The sequence below is a fragment of the Scardinius erythrophthalmus genome (genome assembly GCF_964197995.2).
Source record: "Scardinius erythrophthalmus genome assembly, chromosome: 16".
Lineage (NCBI taxonomy): Eukaryota > Metazoa > Chordata > Actinopteri > Cypriniformes > Leuciscidae > Scardinius > Scardinius erythrophthalmus.
This window is the reverse complement of record NC_138236.1, coordinates 16,886,197-16,907,979: the sequence shown is the minus strand read 5'-3', so window position 1 is coordinate 16,907,979 and position 21,783 is coordinate 16,886,197. Positions and strand designations below refer to the sequence as shown.

The 21,783-nt window shown below is 37.1% G+C and overlaps 2 protein-coding genes across 5 annotated transcripts; both read right to left on the bottom strand.

The window, feature by feature from the left end:
- Positions 1-2,045: 2,045 nt before the first annotated feature.
- Positions 2,046-13,777, bottom strand: l3mbtl1b (L3MBTL histone methyl-lysine binding protein 1b). Of its 4 annotated transcripts, none has more exons than XM_081388836.1 (22): positions 13,577-13,624; positions 10,806-10,854; positions 10,568-10,681; positions 10,274-10,463; positions 9,958-10,168; positions 9,758-9,872; positions 9,609-9,660; positions 8,954-9,048; positions 8,655-8,759; positions 8,394-8,529; positions 7,895-7,986; positions 7,633-7,784; positions 7,477-7,553; positions 7,053-7,138; positions 6,559-6,669; positions 6,313-6,427; positions 6,123-6,222; positions 5,802-6,044; positions 5,659-5,720; positions 4,606-4,751; positions 4,440-4,502; positions 2,046-3,671 (listed from the first exon to the last, which is right to left on the bottom strand). In XM_081388836.1, the coding sequence occupies exons 2-22, from the start codon at positions 10,809-10,811 to the stop codon at positions 3,543-3,545; spliced, it is 2,400 nt and encodes a 799-aa protein (XP_081244962.1). In that variant the 5' UTR covers positions 10,812-10,854; positions 13,577-13,624; the 3' UTR covers positions 2,046-3,542. The 4 variants fall into 4 exon arrangements, with proteins under 4 accessions (XP_081244962.1, XP_081244963.1, XP_081244964.1 ...); XM_081388838.1 differs by having other exon boundaries at positions 2,057-3,671; positions 6,141-6,222; positions 13,577-13,626; XM_081388837.1 differs by lacking the exon at positions 10,806-10,854 and having other exon boundaries at positions 13,577-13,777.
- A 570-nt stretch (positions 13,778-14,347) lies between these two features.
- Positions 14,348-19,263, bottom strand: sgk2b (serum/glucocorticoid regulated kinase 2b). Its single transcript, XM_081387896.1, has 12 exons — positions 19,084-19,263; positions 18,607-18,655; positions 18,206-18,260; positions 17,915-17,955; positions 17,775-17,832; positions 17,605-17,688; positions 17,394-17,525; positions 16,256-16,368; positions 15,913-16,132; positions 15,673-15,828; positions 15,467-15,556; positions 14,348-15,153 (listed from the first exon to the last, which is right to left on the bottom strand). The coding sequence occupies exons 1-12, from the start codon at positions 19,148-19,150 to the stop codon at positions 15,004-15,006; spliced, it is 1,215 nt and encodes a 404-aa protein (XP_081244022.1). The 5' UTR covers positions 19,151-19,263; the 3' UTR covers positions 14,348-15,003.
- Between the last annotated feature and the right edge of the window lie 2,520 nt (positions 19,264-21,783).

The following is a 21,783-nucleotide window of genomic DNA, read 5'->3' as shown; positions in this document are numbered from 1 at the left end:
GGGCACGTGAATAAATATGTGCATGGATAAATCATTTAAAGACTTTAAAGTGGCCTTCGTTTTGTAAAAAAATAAATAAAGGTGGAGTTTGTCTTCCATTGGTCAGACATACAGATAGTCCCACCCCAAACACATGCCATTGGTTGGGCCAATGTTGCTAGAATTGGGCTGATTAGATTCTCAACCAGTATAATCTTACAATAGCACCACAACATTTACACTTTTGCAGGGAAATCAACATGAAAATGGCTTATTTATAGTTTTCCTGTAAAACACTTCACCTTTAAGGTAACAAACTTTATGGGTGTGTCTTCAAAATGATGTATCCAAGCAGTACAACGCAGTACGTGTAGCATGTCTGTTTCAGAACACACTGTTTCATACTCATCGTGAACGTTGAGCTATATCAAGTCGGGACATCAGCACCTGAAGTTAGTACCACTTAAACTCACCTCAGTTGCTTCTCCACTGGAAACACATGATTGGCTATGGTCCGTTTTAATTGCTTCAATGACTTGAGAGCGCGCGCCTTGCAACGAGTCTAACCATGTCGATGAAGACGTGCAAATCCATCAGTCTCCTGCCTTAGCAAACGCGCGTATCATGAGCGTGAGGGGAGGCGCATTTACTTTAAACCGGCCAGTGACGTGGGAGTGAGCGAGCGAGAGAGATACTGTGGTTAGAGGGTTATGGGAACATGTGGGCAAGCCCTTTGGTTCCCACGGTGGGCAGAATAACCTATTCTTAGAGTCTATAGGGAGTCTTTAGGCCCAAATTCAAGTTTTTTTTTCTCACTAACTCAGACTGTTATTTTGCATTATATTTAGTTATTTAAATATGTATTCATAGTTCTCTGACCAGTTAACTGTGGGCCATCATGGAAGTTCAGAATGCAAGATTCTTTAGGTTATGAAGTGGCCAGTTTATGGAGTTACTTTGGCGTTTTCATTATGCAATCAAACATACTGTCTGAGAACAAATGTAATAATATTGTAATTGTATATAATGATATTGTATTATTAAAAAAACAAGCTTTTTTATTACAAAAATAATTGATACTATGCTAAATAAACTAAAGTTTTAGACCTGCAAACAAAAACAGCAGAACAGAGCAGAAAATATATGGGTGCGTAATGAAAAGTGTGGGAACTGCATAAAGAAAAAGGAAGTTTATTCATAGTGTAGTTTCTATTTTTGTAATTTAAAACAGCTTTTTATTTGCAATCTTTTTACTTTATTTTTATTACAATCTTCATTATTTCTGCTCTCAAACCCAATATGCATAATTGCATAAAAAAGACACAAAAGTAACTCCATGCTTGAGCCTCTGTTTATAAGCATGAACTTAAATTTCAGTTTTATGCAACCATTAAAGGGGTGGTTGATTATGATTTCACTTTTCTAACTTTAGTTAGTGTGTAATGTTGCTGTTTGAGCAAAAATGCTCAAAGTTCAAAGCAAAAGAAGATATTTGCTTTTAAAGAAAAAGTTTTTTAAGGACTACAACAAACAGCTGGTAGGGTCTATACAACATTCCTCTCGGGTTAGTGACATCACCAACCCTAAAATTTACATAAACCCGCCCCTGTGAACGCGATTTATAGATTATTATGACAGCAGAATATGCTAATCAATGACTAGAAGATAACTACACATCAGCTGCATAAATTCTTCAACTAACCATTCATAGATGTCCTGTTGCATTCTACATGTTGTCACTTCTTCTTGAGTCTCTCCATCATTGTCTGACTCCGGTTTGAACATAAAAGGGTAAAAGGACACAAGTTGTTGAAGCTCCGCCCCCTGTGCTGGGAGCAGCAGCTCATTTGCATTTAAAGGGACAGACACAAAAACGGTGCGTTTTTGCTCACCCTCAAAAAGTGACAATTTTAACATGCTATATAAAAATATCTGTGGGGTATTTTGAGCTAAAACTTCACATACACACTCATACATCATAGACTTATTTTACATTTTGTTAAAAGGGCATTATACCACCCCTTTAAGATCGTTATGAATGAAAACAAAAAATAAACAAAAGAGTTCTGTTTGAAATTCTTATTTATTGTCCTTCGCTCTATTCATTCATCCATTCGGGACTGAAACTCAGAAACACAATCTGTCACACATAGTCTGCTTAGAGAGACATTTAATCTGCAAACATACACACACACACACCAAAGAAAACAATCAAAATCTGATAAACTCATCCTTGACGCAAACCACTGTGATTAGGATTTCCTTAAATCTTGATTTTCCATCACAATCCAAATGCCTATTTGTAATCTAGTCAATAATCTACAGACTAATATCTATTTTATTTAGTATTTTAGCTTTTGTACAACCATTTTCCGAGTCTTCAGCTTCTCCAGTTTCGACCCTAACTGGATCTATTATCCTGACCTAATGCTATAAGAACCTGCATATGCATGTGTGTATAATGACAACTTTGAGAAGCACTGCAAAAGCCAAACCAATGCATGAAAGTGTAGTGATTCCAAAATGGCTGAGTAAAATCAGTTGCAGCAGAGCTGAGAATTACAGCTGTATTATACAGAAGGTCACGGATGTACAAAAAGCTTTTGCTCTGTGAATGACAGAACAAAATGTCTTAGTACTAAGGAATGCTTGTACAAGGCAAAATGTCAGGGTCTCAGAAGCTTAAAATACACACTCAAACACACCCGCTCATTTCTAATTCTATTTTCAGTGTCTAGTGAGTCAGTCACACTGTCCAATTCACTTCAACAAATGTACAATTTCTTCAATTTACAAATGCATTTTACAAGATCACACATTTCATCTGAAGTAAATACAAACTTGAGACATTCAATTCCAGATTTGCCCAGAGCAAGAATTCCCTGACATTAGATGCAAGCACACATTTTATACATTTTTCTCTCACAAACACGCTTGCAAAAGTCTCTCTCACACACACACACACACGCGCACACACACGCGCGCGCGCGCACACACACACACACACACACACACACACACACACACACAAGAATCCTGCTGCCCTCTAGTGGTCTCAAACAGGATCATTTGGATTATTTTGGATGTGTGTTCAATTACAAACAAAGGTCTTTTTGCATTTAAAAAAAAAATACATTTCAAGTAAAAGCTCCACCATCATGCCTTTCAATCGTGCTCTGGTACCAAATGCAATTAGCCGTCATTTTAGCAACTGTAAAAGCATAAATATCAACAACGAAACAGTCCATTTTAAGGTGCCTCAGTATAGTGTACTCACCCCTCCAAGAGTCTAATATGAATCAAATGATCTACTTCAAAAGAGAATATCAGACCTAATTTAGAGCGAGTGCAGGGTTGGAAGGGGAGACATCCAATATTTATCAGCCTTAAGAGATGTGATTTTTCTGATCACATACAGTTTGTTGGATCGGCTGATTATCAATGTCCGTCAATCAAAAATGAGACCAATGATTGAGCATTTGTCAGTCCGCTGGACACATCGGTGGAGACAAGAGCAACTTTCAAACATGTTGTTTGATGGAGCAGGAGTTGCTATGAGGTGTCTACTCTTCATCTGCGCTCTTCAGCATGAGGATAGAGTTATAAATCTTGAGAGCGGGGCCGAGCTTGATGCTCAGAATCTTTACAATGTCTGACTGAGTGAGGAGCAGGAAGGCCTCGCCATCAATTTGCTGTAGGAAAAAGAATGGGGAAAGAAACATATTCACTTAGTCTGAGAACAAAAATACTCGAATGCCAATTTTTGTAATTTGTTCAACCAACATTATCAATTAAACCAGGCCCTGAATTTCATTTTGGAAAATAGGGGTGAATTCCCACTTGGATGACTCTTATGGGGGGGATTTTTTAGACATTTTTTTTTATTACAATTATCTCAACTAATTGTTTGCTCACTCTATGTATTTGTACTTTTACAATGAGGTCATTTTGTTCTGCAATACAGCTTACACACAGCACAAGAAATCTTGATTTCAAACTTTGAATTTACTTTACAAACCAACAGTAAAATAAGAAAAAATACATTGTGCAGTAGCACAAATAAATACAACAGAATAAACATAAAAATGAAAGTTTTTTCAGACGCAATGTGTTGCTGTAAAGCCATTTATAAGAGCGAGAGCGAGAAGACTTGGAACCACTGAATAACTCACGCTCTTTTCAAATGACTGATTTGATCTGATATTCTGTGTGTATTAATTTACTCCTCTCGAAATTCAGGCACTGATTAAGCATATATTCTATTATACATTTGTGGGGGAAAAAAGTTTCATGATTTTCCAAAACTTTTTGGGTTTCCAGGCCACGAAATTAATATTTTTAAATACGTTTCCAGGTTTTTCATGACCATACGAACCCTGCTGGAGTAATGGTTGCAGAAAATTCAGTGAATATTAATTACATTAATATTCACAAGTAAAGTTGATGTTTTAGTTATTTACCTCCTTCCTGAAGGTGGCAGCATGCTCTCTGCAGCCAGGCAGGCCTCGTACAAAACTTGAAACCTGAAAGAACAACATTGTCAAATAAGATGCAATAAAATAAATACGTTTAGAAGACCTCTTTTAAAGCATAAATTAACTTTTTTCTAGAATTATCAAATGCCACCTCTTCAGTGTTCCACTTTGCCACTCTCTTGGCGGTGAGGCCCAAAGCTTCAGGCAGCAGTTTGCCATGCTTTTCCCAACACAGCTGAAACCTCGGTGGCTCCCATCCACAAAACACAGACTCATGCAGGAACTGCTGAAGAGAATCTACAACACAAATAGAATTTATTCATGACATGCCTTGCAAACGTTCTCATATGTCAGTCATTGGCAAATAAGAGTGTCCAAGATAAAGAAAAGATTACTAGTTAAAAATACAGCTGCCAAGTTCTTAAAAATGTGCTTTTTGTATTCAGGTAGCTTCTTATATGGTTGAAATTTTTTGAAAAGTTTAAATGTAGTATAACCATCAGTAAATGTATAAAAAATTTCTTACACCCTGAATACATGCGAGTCTATACATCTTAATCATTATTTTCACAAAAAAATTCAAGTGTAATTTCGAGGCAAAACGTTTTTTTGTTTGTTTTTTATAAAAATATACAGAATTTTTAAATCATAATTATTTCACAAAACATGTAATTTTACATAAAATGAACTAAGCTTGTCTTGTTATAAAAAGGTCAAATTACCTTATTGACCATGACAGTCATGACAGCATGCATTTCTGATATCATTTTCTGGTCATGTTAGTTGTCATGGCTTTGATTTGGTGGACAAAAGTGAGTAAAGCAGTTTTGTTAAGATATTTTTTTTTGTTCTAAGAAATAACAATTATTGACTGTCAAACTACTTATTAAATGTGTCTTGAATTAAAAAAAAAATAATAAAGCTTTTTTTTCCTTCATTATGTTATGTTTTACTTTATTTCTCCCAAAAATATCAAACTCATTTTAATTCAGAAATTAAAAATATGCACTTCATAGATGAAGTGTATTCAAGTCATTATATCTATGAATTTTTTTTATTATTATTAAACATCCAAGCAAAAAAAAACAAGCATCGCTTCATTGACCCATGTACAAAATTCTCAGAGGTTATGGATTATCCACAAAAAAAGCAAATTAGCCACAAAAAAAAAAAAAAAAAATCACAATATCTGAAGGATCTATACCTTTCCCATCACCTTCCTGCTTCACCTGGGGTGGCTTGACACATTTAGGAGCGCTGCCAGACCTGAAGGAATGAGAAAGAGATCAAAAGTGAGCGTGTGTGTGAAAGAGAAAAGTTCAACTGTACATCACTGCTGACACTCACACAATGTGCTCACGCACTGCCCGAGCTTGTGGACAGGTGTCTGTGGTGGTGTCAGGGGGGTCCGGGGTGCTGGCGCTGAGTATGGGTGTGGGCGTGGGTGTGGGAAGCTGCGTCTGAGTGAGTGTTTCAGCACGGCGGTGGCGCGGGGGTCCACTGAGCGTGACTGGCCTCTCCCCGCTCAGTCTGTCTGGAACCAACCCGTCTTTATTCAAATTCAGATCTGAGTATGGACAACTCACCGCCCTAACAACGGGAGAGAGACTCATTTGCATTTGAATGCGCATTATGAGTTGTGTTTGTAACAACATATGTATAACTTACGTGTAATGTGTCCCATACCGAGGTCCTCGAATGTGTCCGACTCCGTTGCATCCTTGGGTTGGGCAGCCTTGTCCTGGGGGGACTGGAGAATCTCTGGGACCTGATAATATTACCATTACGAGTTAGATTATGAGTCTGGTGTGGCCATGTGCTGAAATACTTTATATTTGTGTGTAGGACAGTATGTTACCGTTGGGGTGTTGTAGAGGATGACCTGTTTTCTGACACCAGCCTACTGGGTGCAGTTCAGGGCTATCGGCATCTAGCCAATAATCATACTCGTCACTCCAGCCATCAAAATGGATCTATATATATGTAAACACAAAGATTTAGTGAAGATATACTAGCTGTACAGGCATATTAAATATTGTATGTCCATGTCAGCTTCTAATTAGAGTAAGCTAATTAGGTAAAACTGATATATTTGTGTGTAAACCTTGACTCTGTGGTCTTCTGTATCAGAGATGGTGGAGACACGAATGAGTACGGCATTACGTTTGTCCACTGCCTCTAGCTTCATCCCAACTTGGAAGCCATGTGGTGGTCTCTGGATGGCCAAGGATCAATATGTTATTAATATCCTTTTAGGGAGTGTTTCTCACCACTGTCACCTTTAGCTTGTTTGCTATTTTTCTACATTTATTTGTTTATATTTATTATTAAGAGAGCTATTAATTTGAATTGTGTAGAAGATTAAATTAAATTGTTTAAACAAAATATGTATAAAACAGAACATATGTCTTTTATATATATTTTTTTTTTATCAAACTGCCCACTACTTTGAACCAGATCAAATGTGTTTTATTCTTTGTAAAAAAAAAACACCACACCAACTACTAGGACCTTTCAAATTACATTTTACCAATTATAAATTATAGTAAATGATTTACCTACACCTCTCATGGTTCATTGCAATGATTTAAACCGTACCTGTTTAAAGGCTCTAGCTGGTGCAGCTTGGGTTCCAGTTTCTTCAAGGTACTTTTCCCAAGAAAAACTCTTTGGGTGCTTATACTCTAAGAAAGACATAAATAGACTTCCAATAACTTTAATACAACTTTTCATGCACATTAGAGCTTGTTAAAAAAGAAAAGAAAAAGAAAACTAATTCTGGGGCTTTCAAACTGGGGTCCGTGGTAAATTTGAGAGGGGGAAAAAAATACAAAATGTCTAGCTTGTTAGTGTTTTCTTTGTTGTTGTTTTTTAATAAAAAGTGCTATACTTATAAATGTAATTGAATAGAAGATGTTAGATTCATCGCAAATTGTAAATATTTTCCAGATGACTTTAGTACAACGATACATAAAAGCTACTTATAAAAGTTAACAGAGAAAATTATTAAAGGGAGTCTGACCTGCAGGTGTGGTGAGTGTTAACTCCACCTCCTCACAGTACCCGACTGGATGAATGTACGGACTGCTGGCGTCACACCTGAGAACAAACAGAATGCATTTACAACCACATGCACATGGGGACACTCATATGGCCAGTACTCTGCTCACGATCTTACCAATAATCATACGTATCGTCCCAGTTGTCAAAGTGAATGAGGAGCCGGTTGTCGACAGCAGCAGCAATGGTTGCTACGCAGATGAGTGACGGGTTCTTCCTGTCCACGGCTTCCAGCTTCATCCCAGCACGGAATCCTGACGGTGTGACTGACTAAATAGGGCAGATAACACACGGTTAAAGAAGAAAGCATGATCTCCTGGAACAGAAACTATTGAGATATCTCTTATTCTCTTGAAGTGTGTGCATATGAAATGACATACTGTATTAAGACTCTTGAAGAGATGCTTGGGGGCCAGTTGACCCCTACAGTTCTTTACATATGTGTTCCAGTTAAAATCTCCATCTCTGCAACCTGTTAAATCATAGTAAAGAACAGCATATGCAATACATTTTACTAGCAGCATATGCAGCAACTAAGAGTGTCCACAAAAACACTTTTTTAAACAACATGAAAACTATGCTAACATAACCATGCTTTATTAAATAAATTATTAAATTATATCTTATATTACATTTAATTATACGTATTACTATTTATAAATAAATGACAGTACTTGTAATTACAATACTATTACATCTATGTTGAATATCTGAATAACAGCTAGTAGACCAGTTTGTCATCACACAGTTCAGAGTGAATATTGAGTTTAGGTAGTTTTAACACATAAAGAAACATCTATAAAACAGATCTACCATGTTACAGAAAACAAAAGTTTTTTTTTTTTTTTTACAGTACATCTTTATTAGTACATTAAGCACCTTTTGGAAGCAATAGCTTGAGGCCGGTTTTCTCACACCAGCCTGGCGGCTTCACATCCCATGAGTCAGCATTTACCCAGAAGTCATAGCACTCAGGGTAACCATCAAAGTGAAGCCGAATCCTGTAACCTTGCACCTGGAACAGAGAAAATACCGAGAAAATACATCTAACTATAAGCGCAACCTAAAAACTATATTTAGTTCTGTGCTCCTAATAATCACACATGAAGTAACATCACAGAAACATTTGACCCTGGTTACCTCTGCAACAGTCAAAACACAGAAGAGAGCAGGGTGACAGGGGTCCAGTCCCTCTAACTTCATGCCAACTTTAAATCCATTCCTACTCTGCGGAACAGACTGGTGCTGTATTGCAAACACACAAAAACAATTTCATGTCATGCTTTAAAAAAATCTCTGTTTTCTTTCAAGTAACACTTTTTTCTAATGACAAAACTGAATTGACATTAAACTTACCATCCTAATCAGGATCCCAACCATACCGTGTTATTTCTATAACCGTGAACAGAAATACAAGTTATATATGCTGTGTTTCTCACCTCCTTAAAAAGTTTCAAAGGAGCGGCAATGGCTCTCTCTTCCTCCAGATAAGCTGACCAACTCCAGGTTTTCTTCTTAACAGGAGGTGCTGTCACTATGGAAACACCATCACAGACACTTTAGATGGCTTAGAAAAGCGTTTTTATAATACATGGAAAGGATGAGTCTAAAACTGACTGAAATGATACATGACACAATCTATAAAATAAGACTAAGACTCAAATCAGTCAGTGATTTGAAATGTAACCAGTGAATTTAAGCATCACAACACTATAATGTATAGTATGAATACAAATATTAATATGACTATATTCATTTTGAGATCTGCCTAAGATTACATTTAACAAGTGTTATTACATAATTTTTTTAATAACTTGAGTTAATTATGTGATTGTAAGACAGCAAAGGTCATTTAAATTAAAAATTTGAACCTTAATTAAAAAAAATTGGGAATTGAGCATGCACAATTAAATATCAGATGATATATATCCAATTTCCTAAAAAAATAAAAAAATAATCACTAATATCAGATGATAACTAATATGGCACCAATATATTGTGAATCCCTAGACATAAGGCATGAGATACTGTCTGGCCAGAGTTTATATTTCCGTGTGTGTGTGTGTGTGTGTTTGCTAAATGAAAATTACCAACCTAGTCTAGCAACTTTAGCCGCTCGTCTTCCCTTCGAGGATTTAACCTTCTCCTGAAAAAAGAGAAAAAAATAAACACTGATCAATGCAGTAGTTCATCCCTGTTGATATTGAATATATGCTCTTTTCTGTGAGATGTGTGTGTGTTACCTCTTCCTCCTCTATGTTGTCCTCCTCTTCATCTCCAGATTCCATAAACATCTTCTTCTTCTTTCTCACACGTTTACCTAAACGCTCTCCTTCGAATGCCTCAGCTGGGGTTGACCTGCACGCACAAAAGAACTTATAAATTCATCATAAACAGTGCAACTGGCAGATCTGTGTAAGTGCCAAAAACACCTGAAAAGTACCTGCCACTGGTAGGCTGCACACAAGGAGCACTGCAAAATTTGCCCTGTAGGAAAGACTCCTGTGAACCAGAGTGACCACAGGACCTGCAGTTTGCAGTGGCCTCAGTGATGGGAACAATCACATTGGGCACTGTACTCACGCTGGGGCTTTCCACAGTGCTGGGGCTCCTAGTGTTGATGCCCCCGGCCTGCCTGTGGGGGTCAGTGGAAACTGAAAAAAAAAAAAAAAAGAAGCGAGAGAAATTGAGTCCTCAAAAATAAATTAAAGAGCAAATCATTCCTCTATTTGGTAGAAATATGTGTTGCATGTACTCACCCACAGTATTTGTCTGATGGTCTGTATTCAACTGGGGCTTTGCAGTCTGATTTGAAGTTTTGTTTTGCTCAGGGGAATTACTGTTGTTGGTGCTTGTAGTTTGAGGTTGTGGACCTGTAAGCTCCGCCTCCTTAACTTTGGGCTCCGCCTCTGTGACAATCTCCAGGGTGCCAAATTCAGTCATCCGAAACTAAAAAATTACCAGATTTTGAGATTTTTCATCAACACATTCAGAATAGTCCAATATGTCCCTTGCATCACACTTTATGCATCAGATACACTTAATATTTGTACCCGAATGTCACTTCCAGGCAATGTGGCTATGCCGTCCTTCCAGTCAAGAGCGCTCATCATGTCAAAATCGGCTCCAGTGGCAGCAGGACCACTACTCGTAGATGTCTCTGCCATCTTTTCCAACAAAATGGAAGACAAAAGAGAAGAACATATTGTTACAGCATGGACAGATGACAGAAGTAAGCATCTTAAAGGGTTAGTTTACCCAAAAATGAAAATTATGTCATTAATTACTCACCCTCATGTTGTTCCAACCCCGTAAGACTTTCGTTCAATTACCTAGCAGCCTATGAAGGAAATAGACAGCTCTCAGATTTCATCAAAAATATCTTAATTTGTGTTCCGAAGATGAACGAAAGTCGTACAGGGTTGGAACAACATGGGGGTGAGTAGCCTAATTACTGACAGAATCTTAATTTTTGGGTGAACTAACCCTTTAAAGCTAAAGGGTTCACCCAAAAATGATAATAATCCCATAATTTACTCACCGTCAGGGCATTCTAGGTGTTTATGACTTTCTTCTTTCAGCCAAACACAATTGGAGTTATATTAAATAATATCATTGCTCTTCCAAGTTTTATAAGGCTGGGCAACAAACTCAAGCTCCTCTGACATTTCTCTTTAAAAATTCATTTTAAACTTAACGGTGTTTTGTTTTGCTCTATCCTCTGCGCTTCCACGTTCATCAATACATCTTATGTCGGGTCAGAGGTCACTCTTCTGCAAGAACTAGACATGTGTGCAGCCGTTACCGTTATGGCCAGTCATTATAGTTTATAAAGTTATAATTATGGATAATTTTCATACAAAAACACATAACTTTGTTTCAGAAGGCGAGCCATATGGATTACTTTTATGATGGATGGATGGATGTGCTTTTTTGGGCTTCAAAAAACAAGGTACCATTCATTCCCATTATAAAGCTTGGAAGAGCAATGATATTATTTAATATAACTCAGATTGTGTTTGGCTGAAAGAAGAAAGTCATAAACACCTAGGATGGCTCGAGGGTGAGTAAATTATGGGAAATTTTTCATTTTTGGGTGAACCAACCCTTTAACCAAACTGTCCAAAACACCTCTAAAGGGCAAACAATCCTTTAATGTAGTGGTTCTCAACCTTTTTGACTCCAAGGCCCCCCCATTGTCCACAACGGTATCTGAAGGCCCCCTAAACCTAGTTTTGTTTTTGTTTTAAACTTATTTTAATCTAACTACACACTTAGTTTCTTTAAATTAAAAAAAAAAATTAAATTAAAGTTAAAATAATAAGATTTCAGGATTCAAGATTTTTAAGATCTGAATGTTCTTTAGGGTTTAACCAATTAACTTTTTCAGTCATACGTGATGGATATGGATTATAGATATAGATATAAAAATATGTTCTACTTTTTTCTTAAATTTTTTCCTGATATTTTTTCCTGACTTTTCCAGGTCTATAAATCAGACTTTTACAAATAGGCTTCCCCATCCAGGATTTCCAGGACTATGGGAATCTTGGTTCTTCAAAAAAACTGTTTCAGAGGGGGTGAATTAAAGTAAGTAATATCTTGATTTTTATATGCTCGTTATTTTCTGCTTTAAATTATTTAAGTCTTGAGGGCTTTTAATTGTTGAGGAAGACTGCTGAGCCCCCCTGGTTGAGAACCACTGTTTTAATGCATTCACATAACTGCACTTTGAGAACCAAGCATCTGCTGTGAGTGTCATATAAATATTAGCGCATATTGTTTTAGTAAACGAAACAAAACTGTCATTTTCAATATTCAAATACGACGTTCTCGTTTCGAAAACCGTGTTTTGACTGCGGCTGATGAAACGACCGCAACTTGGGATTACGAAATAGCCGCGCGTCGCTTGTAGTTCCAGCCAGTTCCGCTAGAGGGCGACTGTTGCTCGCAGTACGGATTGCACCAAGCACTTAAACGAGGACAAAAATATGTATTTCTACATTGTTATGATGTTATTTTTTATGGACTAGCTATGTATATAAACTCTCACTGACACACTTAAACTACTTTGGTGGTTAATAATGGAGGAAAGCGATTAAAAGTAAAGTTAGACGAACAAGTTCAGCTTTTCCTTGTTTTAAAATAATCTCGCTAAATCTGTGTTTTTAAAGAAGGCGGATAATCGCGATGACAAGTTAAAACGTACATACTCACAATGGATTAGTTTTTGAAGAAGAAAGTCTTTATTCAAGCACGTTATCGTTCGTATACAGTAGGCAATAGTGTTTTAACGTTCTTGACCTGTCGTGAGTCTTAAATCAAAATATTATCAAAATCTCAGACTGTACAGTAACGGTGCCCCGCGAAGATCACCCAAAAGCTCGTCTGGTTTAATACAAAACGTTTGTTTGGATATTTCAAGTGATGACTGAATTTATTCTGAGCATAAATAAAGTGCAATGCGCGAGCGCCCATTATTAGCATTCGACTGACACACAAAATGGCGGAGGATAGCAAAGGGCCGCCGACACGTCTAAAGTATGTAAATTATAACAGTTTTCTGGTCTGATTCACGTCGCTCGGACCTTCAAACAACACGGGATGGCCAAGTGTACAACTTGTTTTATTAAAACGCAATGTTTTCCCCTCCGTCAACAAATTCCTTACTTTCCCCTTGTCACGGAATGTCGTTAGCCCGACTGATAGCCCCGGCTAGCTGTAACATTAGCAGGGCAGCCTACAATAAACCAAATCAACAGTTTCACGTTCATATCCAAAAGAAAAACATTTCCCGAGGTACTTTGAATGAGTTGTCATTTATCAGTATATAAACATAATAACTCGGGTGCATGCAGACCCGGGGAAATAACAAATTGCATGCTTTTAGTTTCTTCTGCACAAACTTGACTTCTAATTATCTTTACGGTTTTTGAACCTCGTTGAAAATAGTCGCAATGGTTGAAAACTGTTAAACAAGAAACGCACTCTGTGTTAGTATCGTTGTTTACTGCGTGGGTGACGACATTAACGTCATATTTATTGATAAACGTGCAACTCACCTCGTTTCTCTCTTAACTCTTATTTAGACCTGGATGGTGGCGTTATTGCGCATGCGCCGGTTAATATGTGTCTGTCCAACTTCTGCAGCCCCGATAAACTTCACCACAGCGTATATTTGTGAGTGATTATCTTAACGTAACGGAGAATCAGAGGAACTGAGCCTTATAGCGTCCTTACATGACCCCAGCATTGACTTGTCTGCGATACCCGTTTCAATCGGTGCTTGTTGCGCTAAAACAATCGAAGGCCTTATTATTACAGATATAGATAATGGTTTTGATCCCCTTTACGTTTTTACGCATTTTAAACAAAAACAGAGCGCTTTGTAGTGTTCAAACGGGGTCACAAATGATTCCATTTTAATGGAGTCCAAGTGCGTGCTCACTGAAACGAGCTGTTTTCAGAGTGTGATTTTTGTATCTGTTCAGTTTACAGTCAATGTAGCGGTGATCCTCTGATTTGATTTCCTGTAACCATCACGTGTTCAGGTTTTACTCCGCAAATCTCTTTTGAAGGGCATACTTCGCCATATGCAATAAATAGAGAAAGGCAGAACTTAGTAATTAAAACAACACTGCGTCGAGCTTCAAACTGAAGTTCGTAATATTTAAATACAGTGTTTTGACAGCCGCATTGTTGCAAAAGTGGCGAAAAGGAAGACAGCGAATTTAGCGAAGACGCCACAAGATGGCGCCGTGAGCTTAAAAGTGGAGGGTTCTTCCTAGACTCGAGGTTGGCACGTTGTTTGTAAAGTAGGTCTGAGGCAAATACAGGAAGCAGATCATTCCCATTTATAAAAGTAAAGTAGTGGCAAATTATACATGTAAATGATCTGTGGATGACAACTGTGTTCTTCTTTGTGATCCATGTCTCGATTACAGTAGGCTATAGCGCAACTGTGAATTGTGATACCTTATTTTTTAAAAGCACGTTAACTACTTTCACAATAAAACATATTCAATAACCGCGCATTAGCTTAAAATAATTGAATTGTTTCCATTCCAAAAATTAGACATTCTTTACTGATCAGACAATTTCATTACAAACACTTACCAATGCAATCTTAATACTGTACACATTAACATTCAGATTTAATATTCTTTCGGTCTCACAACTTTATATCTCTTTTATAATCAAACATCTGATGCAACCTGTCTCAGTCTCACTTGTCTCACTTCATCTCATTACAATATAGTACAGTCAGAACACCATTAAACATTGTATTTCTTTACAAATGGTTTTTATCAAATAGGGCTAAAAAAAATTTAAATAAGATATGAATGTTAGGAAAACACAGTCACTTTTGATAGAAACTCTGTAGTCATGTTGCAAAAGCATTGGTCCAGCTAACATAAAAAATGAACTGTGTTTAAAATCATTAGAAACATGTTCCGACAAAATGTATTGGTCTGACAAAAAATTTGTCTTAGTGTCCACAAGTCAGGGAGAAAATGTTTTCATTGGTGTAGGTGAAGCCAGGAAAGGTTGCTCCAGACTCCTCACATGCTCCTAGCGAGTGTGGAACAGGAAGTTCTGTAAACCGAGGGTCAATGTTCGTGAGGTCACCAGGGCCAGACTGAAATGTAAACAAATACAAATTAATATAGCCTATATGAAATAAGCTCATGTCCTGTAAGCACATCATTTACTCACACTCACATTTTTTTCTTCTGTGAAACAAAATATATTCAGAAGAATGTTGTTTTTTTCTGAACAATGAAATTTGGATCCCATTGACTTTCATTGTGTGGACAAAAAAAGAAAATCTTCAAAATATCATCTTGTATGTTCCACAGAAGAAAAAAAAAGTCATACTGGTTTAAATAGTAAAACATTTTTTTTAGGTAAACAATCCCATTAAAGACAAATGTGTCAATAAAAAAACTCACCAGTAAGGGAACGAAAGGCGGAGAAATTTTCTTTGTAACAAGGTCATCCCAATGAATAGATGAGAAGAATGGATGAGACTGCAGCTCGGTCTAAAAGCCAAAAAAATGGGGCAAAATGACATTTAGACACTCTTTCGTTTAGCAAGATAAACCAATTTCAGATTGTGTGATTGTTCGTGAATGTGTCTGTGTGTTTGTTGGATTACCAGGTCACGTTTGGCTCCTAGTCTCTTCGCCCTGTCCCTGTTTAGCAGTCTCTTCAGCAGATCTCGGCCTGCACTAGACACTCCCGGTTTTAGAACCAGAGGCTGATAAATAATATTTCTGAGCATATCAAGACGATCTGCACTGTAGAAAGGTGGCTGGAATGAGAAAGAGTTTGTGTAAAACACACCTGTCTACCTGTATTATTTATCTATTGAGCATTCATTGGTGGGTTTGTTTACCAGGCCGTAGAGCATTTCATGGAGAACAGCGCCCAGACCCCACCAGTCCACAGTCCTGTCATACTCCTTCTGCAGGAGGACCTCAGGTGCTAGGTATTCTGGGGTTCCACAGAAGGTTCTGGTGGTGCCATGTCCACTCACGCCCTCCTTGCACAGGCCAAAGTCGGTCAGAACCACATGACCCGCAGAATCCAGCAGAATGTTTTCTGGTTTCAGGTCCCTGTGAGCATGTGAGAAAGATGGATTACTGTAAATCTGCTGAAAGTTGGTGATCATTTTGTTCTTACTAAGCACAAACGAATGAGCTTATCAGCATTACACAGGCTCAGAGGAGTGTTGTTACCTATAGACAATCTTCAGGGAGTGTAAGTATCCTAAAGCACAGGCAATCTCCGCAGCATAAAATCTGGCTCTGGGTTCTCCAAACACCCCCTCTCTCTGCAAATGGTAAAAGAGCTGCAAAAATGAAAAATAGACATTCATTAACACAATAATACATACAACATAGTATTATTTGGACTGTTGTATCATATAATTTATATGAATATTTGATAAATTATTCTGTCACTTAAAACAGTGATTCTCAACCTTTTTGACTTGAAGGCCCCACGCTGTCCAACAGAATATTCGAAGTATGAACAGAACTATAAAATAATAATATTAACTATAATGTATTATTAACACTGGGATACTGGGAGTGCCAATATATAATTTATTATATATCAAACTATATTAATTTCAATGAAGTTTGATGTTTAAATATATGAATAATATTCATCTTAATAATATTTATAATAATATATTGGAATAATATATTAATTATCCCTTGGAAGTTTGCTGAGACCCCTATTGGGCTCCGACCCCCTGGTTAAGAACCAATACTTAAAAAAGTTCAATTTCAGACTAAAACAATAATTCATCTTTTTAAAATGTCTTGTATATGCAGTTTTTCCTGAAATTGCTACAGTCTGGTTTTGCGAAGACGAACTAACAGATCTAAATAGCGTGACTGTAGGCTTCGTCCACTACAATTGGCCTCAGAGTTGTGTTTTTTCTTAGTAACTTTTCGATTTGATATTCAATTGCACATTGTATATTCAGACAGAGAGATAAGAACTATGCGAAAACCAGCCGTAGCACGATTATAACTTTATTATAAATATATTATAAACTACTATAACTATTTTATAAAAATATCTGATAATCTGACAATAATCCTGTTATTGGCCTCTGACTTCAACCTTTGGTCTAGATTCAAAGCTGTGTGTACTTGGTTGTGTCTATATACCGTCTATATTTCAGGGACGAATATGTCCTTAGAAGTGAGCTAAATCTGACAAAAAATACTTATGGAGTCCTCATTTGTATAAATGGTATAGAAATATAGTACATAAAGATTTTTTTTTTTTAATTGTATAAAAGCCAACGTTTTCTGTTAGGGTTAGGGTGTGATTTAGGGTTAGATAGCTAAGTAAACATACCTCTCCTCCACATGCATAGTCCAGCACTAGATAGAGTCTGTCCTTAGTCTGAAAGCTGAAGTGGAGCTTCACCAGGAATGGATGATTAAGAGTCTTTAACAACACCCTGTGCTCACACATGACATTTATTTCCTGTAAAAAAACAACACAATTAATACATACAGACACGTTATGAACCAAATAATTATAGTATACTCCTAATCATACTCGCCTCTTTCCTTGTTAAAATAATGTGTTTCTGTAGGACTTTGACTGCGTAGTATCTGCCATTTTCCCTGTGTGTGGCCAAGAACACCTGAATAAAGACATTCAAACCAGGTTTAAACAATATTATACATTATTGAAAATACAAAGCAGTGTGGGTCTCTATAAACATTATACCTTGCCAAAGCTTCCCGTCCCGATAACCTTCAAGTAGTCAAAATCAGCAGCAGATACCCTAAAATCATATAGAAATAAATATTTATGTGTAATGTATGTGTTTGTGTCCATATAGACTGATAGTTGAGCACTATATTTACCGAGATTGTGGCTGTTCTGTTAATGGATTACTGTAACAAACCTAGGAAAGAGATCGGGGAGAGAGTCAGCAGCTTACTCCAGTGACATATGAAACCATACCACAGATCACTTCACTTCCTGTTACATCTATAGATTACACAGGTCAACCAGTACAGCAACTCAAATCAGTGCAGCTGACTTGACGTTATGTTTCTGAAAGGACCTTTATTAATACTTTAAGTAAGATATTGCTAATCTGTATGTAGGCCCAAGACATACAAGTGGACATGAGCTTGTTAAAGTTCACTTACAGCTGCTGCTCCGTTATCCTCAGAAAGACTACCCTCAGGTCGCAAGAAATCCATCCTGGAATGAGAGAAACCATATCAGAGAAATGCAGCTGTTTTTAACAAATGAAAATCTTTAGTTCTAGCTATTTTCTTAAAAAATTGCCCCAAAGTCAGCCAACACCTATGCAACAGTACTTGTCTACTGGTTTCACGTTGGAATGTTGCTATAAGTAGGTCATGGTCTTAACGTTGCACTGGTGGTCAGTCTGAAACATGCAGTGCAACTTCAGTCATTCCTGATTTTTCAGCTGATCTTTGCAGAAATAATAAGACAATCTTCTGAACTCTGCACTGGAATGCACTCAGAGCCATGTGCTGCTTCACTTTTAGCTCACGCAATGGAAAATGATGACTAGACTCACTGTCGATAGATTGGGTGGCTGGATCCAAGCTTCTTGTCCTTGATCAAAGCTGAGAAAATAAAATATTATAAGATTATTATTATGTACTGAAATATCTGCTGCATATGGTGGACATAGAACAACCTTTGTAAGACTAAGCAAATATGTATATTTGAACATATTTACCATTACCTTCCAAATATTGAATTTATATTTTGATAGATAGACAGACAGACAGACAGACAGACAGATAGACAGATAGATAGATAGATAGATAGATAGATAGATAGATAGATAGATAGATAGATAGATAGATAGATAGATAGATAGATAGATAGATAGATAGATAGATAGATAGATAGATAGATAGAGTAGGAAATCTTTTGAAATATTTAATTTGATGTGACAAATAAGTTCTGCGTTGTATCTTACGTAGCCTATCTAATCCCAAAAATGTCTCTTCTTATTAAAGTTTGAGGAAAAAGTTTTTGAGCTTACCTGTAAAATATGAAACTATTCCCTTCATTTTTGCATAAGTGACGGGACTTTTATCCTTTTTCACCATGTTTTCGACGAGAAAGAAAGCCCTGGCTTGCAGCTGTGAGTTGTGAGTCCGTAGGTAGTCTGCTGTTTTACCGGTCAGTTCTGGTTGAGCGCTGCTTCATGTCATAAGGGGAACCGTCCGTGACCGGCTATTTTTTGCAGGACACGTGGTTCCTTCCAAAAGCTGTGACGCCACTGCGCCCGTTTTTGTCAGATAAGACAGACACGCTTGCTTGGATAGTATAGCGCTTAGCTGAGCTCTCGTTTTCCCTTTTCAACATACTGCGTCTGATGATGATCCCCTTAATTCAGTTGAACTCAAAAGAAATATAAAATTGCCACAAAAGATACAAGGTTGTTAGAGGGCGCTAAATAAACGCGAACGAAACGTTAGACTGAGGAGGTAAAATACAAAAGCTTTGAGAAGAGAAGAACCGATTTGCACTGAAATTTAGGCCTACTGGCTGGACAGAATATTTTTTTAAAGTCTTCCAAATTCCTCTTTCACATTCTACTAACATACTTTGGTTTATGTATTTAAATGTGTGTATTTAATAGAGAATTTCATAAGTGGGCTTGTGGTTGGAGTGGGTTTCAACTCTTCTTGGATAGCTCTGACTGACTATTACCCTCCAATAAGGGGGATCCCGACCCTCATCAACCTGTCTGGCTCTTAATAATTTAAGAGTTCTCTAATTGCATGTTGGCATGTTAAAACTCTCAATCAGCCAACTTTACAGGTTACATAAGAGATGCCTGCTTGTCACCACAGCCAAATACACATACGCAAACACACATGAGAGACATAAAAGCACATTCATTAGACATTGATGCTGGAAAAATTAGTCAAGGGAACATTCTGAACAGGTAAAGTGTCTCTTAATATACAGTATGTGCAGATCAACAACAGTTGAAGAAAAACACATGTGTTTGTACTTGCAGAGGTACTACGTTGAAGAACGGTTTATACATGCAATACTAGATTAAGTGATAGATTCATATATTAGATTAATGCTTGACAAAGAAAGAGTGAAAATCGGAGAAAAGATGAGTGACAAGACTGTTGTCATACAATTCCCAATTATTTATTAAGGCTATACCTTCCAAGAAATCCACTGATCTCTCTGATGTCATAGAGGGGTGGGGGTGTGGAGTATAGAGCAATCTATTTTTGGCAAGCAGAAGGTTAAGGGACAGTCAGCCCTGATTAGTTTCTGAATCAGAGAGATGACACCAAGACACACAAATACTCTCCACCCATGCACAGATCCACGCATCTTTGTCAAATTACCTCAAGGATTCTCATTGGGTGACACAATTAACAATCTACTGTAGAAACAAAAAGTGTGAGTGATCTGGGGCCTCATGTACAAAGACTTGCGTTGAATTCATACTAAAACATTGCGTACGGACAAAGCTGTAAATGTGCGTACGCACAAAAAAACCCAGATGTATGAATCTCTGCGTACGAAGGATCCCACGCATATTCTCTTCGTACATCCCAGTTAACGTAAAATTGAGCGCACATGCACGAGCACAATGCCCCACCCTGTCTCCTCCCTTAATTAAATTAATTTAAATATGGTAATGAGTCCACTTTGGCAAAAGAAAGCAGTAAGAAAATGGCGGCAAGAAACGAAACTTTACAGAAAGTGAATTGGAGGTGCTATCGGAGGTAGAAACGAACTGTGGTGTCTCAACTGTGGTACAGTTGAGACATCCATTTTTAATGATGTAAAGGTAACTAACCATTAATTGTAAATATAAAAAATAAAGACAAATAAAGAAAATAACAATTGGGCAACATTTTTGTTTATTCCTCCATTTATATTCATTCATTTTTTTTTAAATTAGCACTGGTTAAAATGTATAAAGCAGGAACAAGATATGTAACAATATTTATTAATAATACACAGTTTAAATATCACAAATATCAAATTCTATTTTCATTTGCGTCCTATGCTGGCTAATTACGACGTTTAACCTGTTATCATAACACTGAACAACTAAACAGTGTGTTTCCTAATAGAACTCTATCGGAACTCTATACTAGATATGGGTCTCAACTATCCCCCGCTGGCCACCTCGCACATTTCTCTAAATTTTGCAATTACCTTGCATGATACAATACCATGAAATATGGCAGCTTTTAGGGCACAGAATAACGTTTGTGGTGATACCAGTTACGTTTAACAGTCACATAAGGATAATAAGCTATTCATTGTGGAGAGTGCATGGTGAAGTGAACGTCATATCTTAGGAAAAAAAAAAAACTTTTCCCGATATCTTTGGATCGGAGATGCGTCCGTTGTTCAAATTTCCCACGATCAAAGAGGACACTAATATGCACGTGCACAGCAAAAAATCATAACTTGTGCTTATTGTCAACTGTACACATGTCTCAACTGTACACCGTCCACCCTAAATGACCTTAAAAAGAAATGGTCTGATATAAAGGTGGACATTAAACCAAAGCTGTCATTGACATAGACTAAGGGTTGTATCAGTTTGCATGCTTTTATATGTTCTTACTTAATTGCATAATTGATAGAAAATATTTCCATAAGGCTTATGTGACAATATATGTCAATTATTTTATAAATTGCAAATTTATAGCAATGCTTAGACTTGTAGAACAATTCGTTGTGTAATGTT

Bases quoted from the DNA above. Each gene is read 5' to 3' on its own strand.
- l3mbtl1b (XM_081388836.1), bottom strand. The intron at 9,873-9,957 runs GTACTTTTCAGG...TTGTGCGTGCAG, and splicing joins GTGCAGCCTACCAGTGGCAG to GTCAACCCCAGCTGAGGCAT. The intron at 9,049-9,608 runs GTTGGTAATTTT...GTGTTTCCATAG, and splicing joins GGCTAAAGTTGCTAGACTAG to TGACAGCACCTCCTGTTAAG.
- sgk2b (XM_081387896.1), bottom strand. From the start codon at position 19,150: ATGGTGAAAAAGGATAAAAGTCCCGTCACTTATGCAAAAATGAAGGGA. The intron at 17,956-18,205 runs GTAAGTGAACTT...TCTCTTTCCTAG, and splicing joins AGGATAACGGAGCAGCAGCT to GTTTGTTACAGTAATCCATT. The intron at 17,689-17,774 runs GTATAATGTTTA...GTCTTTATTCAG, and splicing joins GGACGGGAAGCTTTGGCAAG to GTGTTCTTGGCCACACACAG.